At 36.7% G+C, this 3,871-nt stretch overlaps 1 protein-coding gene across 1 annotated transcript; it reads left to right on the top strand.

The window, feature by feature from the left end:
- Window positions 1-758: 758 nt before the first annotated feature.
- On the top strand, window positions 759-1,225 carry LOC105995859 (60S ribosomal protein L26-like). Its single transcript, XM_013029739.1, is given in 2 exon segments — window positions 759-931; window positions 933-1,225. Coding segments are annotated over 2 exon segments (399 nt in total). The 5' UTR covers window positions 759-784; the 3' UTR covers window positions 1,185-1,225.
- The last annotated feature ends 2,646 nt before the right edge of the window (window positions 1,226-3,871 follow it).

The raw sequence follows: 3,871 nt of genomic DNA on the forward strand, positions 1-3,871 counted from the left end.
TAAATGTACAAAGGAATATTATTACGGTATTTCCATATTTGTATATAATATAAATGTATATAAATTCACTTCTATACATTTTTCTTTTTCTTCTTTTCTCCCTTTCCCTATTGAGTCCTCAAGATTGTTCAGCTGTTTTTGCTCACAGCTGACCCTCTACCACTGGAGCTATGCCTACAGCCCCGCTATTTTTCATGTCCATTGGAAATGAAGTCTCATGTACTTTCCGCTCAGGTTTGTTCCAAGCAATAATCCCCCAAGTCTCCATTTCATGGTTCTGGTTTCAACATGTGTGAGAGAAGTCTGGCTTAGTAGGTCACTTGATACAGTGATTTTCAGTTTCTTCTATTTCCTGCAACTGGCATAACAATACTCCATTGTGTATATATAAGTGATCATTTCAGTATTCATCCCTTGGTTGATGGATTCCCCCTGCCCCTCACCAAGGTTGATGGATTCCACTGCTTAGCATGCTACACTAAGCATGAAGCAGGCATGGGTGCTGTGTAATTACTTGCACTCCTTCAGATCTATGCCCAGTTCTCATAAAGAATAACTATACAATCATTCTGTTTTTGATAAAATTACAAGTTGATTTCTATAGTGGCTGCACCAAGATACCTCTATACCAAGGATTTTTCCCCCCGTAGCTTCACTGACAATATTGTACATTTTCTTGATTGTAACCATTCAGGCTGAGGTGAGAGGAAACATCCTTGTTTAAAAAAAAAAATCTTTCCTTCTCTTCCCCTTTTTGGCCATCGTTGATGCAGGAGCGGCCAAAATGAAGTTCAATCCCTTTGTCACTTCTGACCTAAGCAAGAACCAGAAAAGGCATTTCAATGCACCTTCCCACATTCTCAGGAAGAATCTGTCTTCCCCTCTTTCCAAAGAGGTGAGACAAAACTACAATGTGCGGTCTATGCCCATTGGGGAGGGATGATGAGGGGCAGGTTGTATGAGGACATTATAAAGGTCAGCAGATTGGCAAAGTGGTCCAGGTTTACAGAAAGAAGTATGTCATCTACATTGAGCGGGTACAGTGGGAAAAGGCCGATGGCACCACTGTCCACGTGGGCATTCACCCCAGCAAGGTGGTAATCACCAGGCTGAAACTGGACAAAGACCGCAAAAAGATCCTGGAACGGAAAGCCAAATCCCGCCAAGTAGGAAGAAACAATTGAGAAGATGCAGGAGTGAAATAATCTTATATACAACTTTTGATTTAAAAAAACAACTTCTTAAACGAAAAAGAATATTTTCTATTATGGTTAAAGAAGCCAAACATTTCTTTATGTCATCCTCGGCAATATGGTGCTCAAAGCCATTCATAATTCTCCTTTAGAGATCTGTCCATTTGCCCATTTGTTAATGGATTGTTTCCTCTTGATGTTTAATTCTTGAGTTCTGCATATATTCTGGATATCAATTCCATGTCTAATGAATAGTTCATAATATCCACCTCTCTCTCTCTCTCTCTCTCTCTCTCTTTCTCTCTCTGTTTCTCTCTGTCTTTGGTACTGGTTTTGGAGCTTGAACCCAGGACCTGGGAGCTGGTGCTGAGCTTTGTTGCTCAAGCTAACACTCTATCACTTGAACCACAATTTTACTTCCTTTTTTGTGACCGGGAGGGGGGACGGGGGAAGAGGAGCGGGCAATAAGAGTTTCATGCACTTTTCTGCCTGGGCTGGCTTCAAATCTCACTCCTCCGATCTCAGCATCCTGAGTAGCTAGGATCACAAGTGTGAGCCACTGATACCTCGAAGCAGAAACTTTACAATTTGTTGGAATCCATTTGTCGGTTCTGTATCTTTGTTCCTAAACTACTCAGAGGCTATGCAATCTGTTCAAAGACATCTCTGATGCTTACAAGACTATATAAAAAGAAATAATCCAGGCACAGCGAACAAGTAATCTATGATCTTTCTAAAATGTGGAGTGCAAAAATTTGAAATGAGCTGGGCCAGTGGCTCATGCATGTAATCTGAGATCTGGGAATCACAATTTGAAGCCAGTGCAGGCTGGAAAGTCTTTGAGACTGTTCTCTCCAATAAACCAAATGATGTCAGAAGTTAAGCTGTAGCAAAAGTGACAAAGAGCCAGCCTTGGGCAAAAATAAACTCAGGGACAGGATCCAGACCCTAGGTTGAAGCCTCAGGATTGGCACAGACACACACACATACATACATACACACATACACACACACACACACACACACACACACAGAAAGAGAGAGAGAAGGAAGTTGAAATAGTAGTTGAAAGTGGAACAAATAAGGGTTATTAGTGATTGAAGAGCTTAGAAGGAAAGATTGAGAAAGTTTATTTAAAGGGTAGTAAGTTACAATGAGATAGGAGTAAAAAATTCCAGTAGGTGATTTTACATTATAGTAATTATAAAGAGAATATACTGTATATTTCAATAAAGATAAAATAAAGGAATTTAATGTTTTCACAATAAAAGAATGATGCTTGAATATATACATGCATATATGTACACACTTAACCATTACCTATATATACAGAAATAGAAACAACACAACATAAAATATTCACAAGTTTATGCAGTGATATACAGATTATATAGAATACAACAAAACAGTATATTTCTTAGAATATACATTCATGATTGTCCATTAAAATAATATATCTTAAGTTAGTCCTTAGATAATGTACTGTTCTGACACCATCCTAGTAATTTTTTGAGATATTTAAGATTGTTTTGAAGGATATTTTGAATTCTAGTTTTCAGTTGAAACTGCAGCCTGGACAGTCTTCTTTTGATCTTTTGTTTTTTATTGAAGAACTTTGCTGCTTGAATTGGAACATAAACTTGAGATGATAAGCTTACAAGAAAACCACTTGAAATGTCTTATAAAATGAAAGAATCGTATAAATACCTATAAACTCTAAAATCCCTGATTGGATTTTTCCTGATAAACAAAAACTGAAGTATAAGTGCAGAGTAAGGCTGAAGGGGAAAACAAATGGTCTATTTTTTTTTTTTCATTTAAAACTCTGCATGGTGTTAAAGTGGCCTCTGATCATGGGGGGAGTGGATGAATTGAGAGAGGAATGATAGAGAAATACAGTGATAAGACACAATGTACATAAATGAAAATGTGACTAGAAAACTGTGACACTACTAGAGGTAGAGATAGGTAGAATGGTGAATGATGGAAGAGGCTCATAATATTCATTGTAGATATAAATGGTTAAGGTTAAATTGTAAAGCCCTTCTACAGCTATTTGAAAATAAGAAATGACATATACTAATGCATAGAGAAATTCTGCCTCTGTTTAACATATTCTTGCTTGGGAACACAAGTTTGGTACAGACTGTGTGGTTTGAGAAAATGTAGGTCCTGTTTTCGTATTCAGTACTCAGTCTTCACGCAGGGGTTTATGAGTTTCAGTATACTAACTAAAAAATGCACCTGTTGTTTTTTTTCATGAGTACAATGACAATAGATCATAACTCACCAGTTTAGTGAACTAAATTATAAATTCAGTGCACTCAGAATTCAAGTACGTAAGAATATGCTCACTCTCATTCTTGATCAACTGAGATATTTCTGTATTTATATGACTGGCAATCTCACTGTTGTAATTAACCTCTAAGAATGCTTCCCAAACAGACCGTGGCAATTCAGCCTTTATTTTATTTTGTTTTTTTTCTATATCAAACTATAAAGAAGCTTCCTTTCCAATATTCTTATTCTAGGTAAAAAATAAGCATTTCAGAGGTGGATTTTTTTTTCCTTTCAGATTCAAATTCGAGAAATACAGCAGAAACCTATTTGGGAATGCTGCTTAAATTCAAAGATCAAATTTATTAAATTTCATAAATTTCATGTAATTTGATTTTAAG

Source organism: Dipodomys ordii, unplaced genomic scaffold (genome assembly GCF_000151885.1).
Source record: "Dipodomys ordii isolate 6190 unplaced genomic scaffold, Dord_2.0 Scaffold122, whole genome shotgun sequence".
Taxonomy (NCBI): domain Eukaryota; kingdom Metazoa; phylum Chordata; class Mammalia; order Rodentia; family Heteromyidae; genus Dipodomys; species Dipodomys ordii.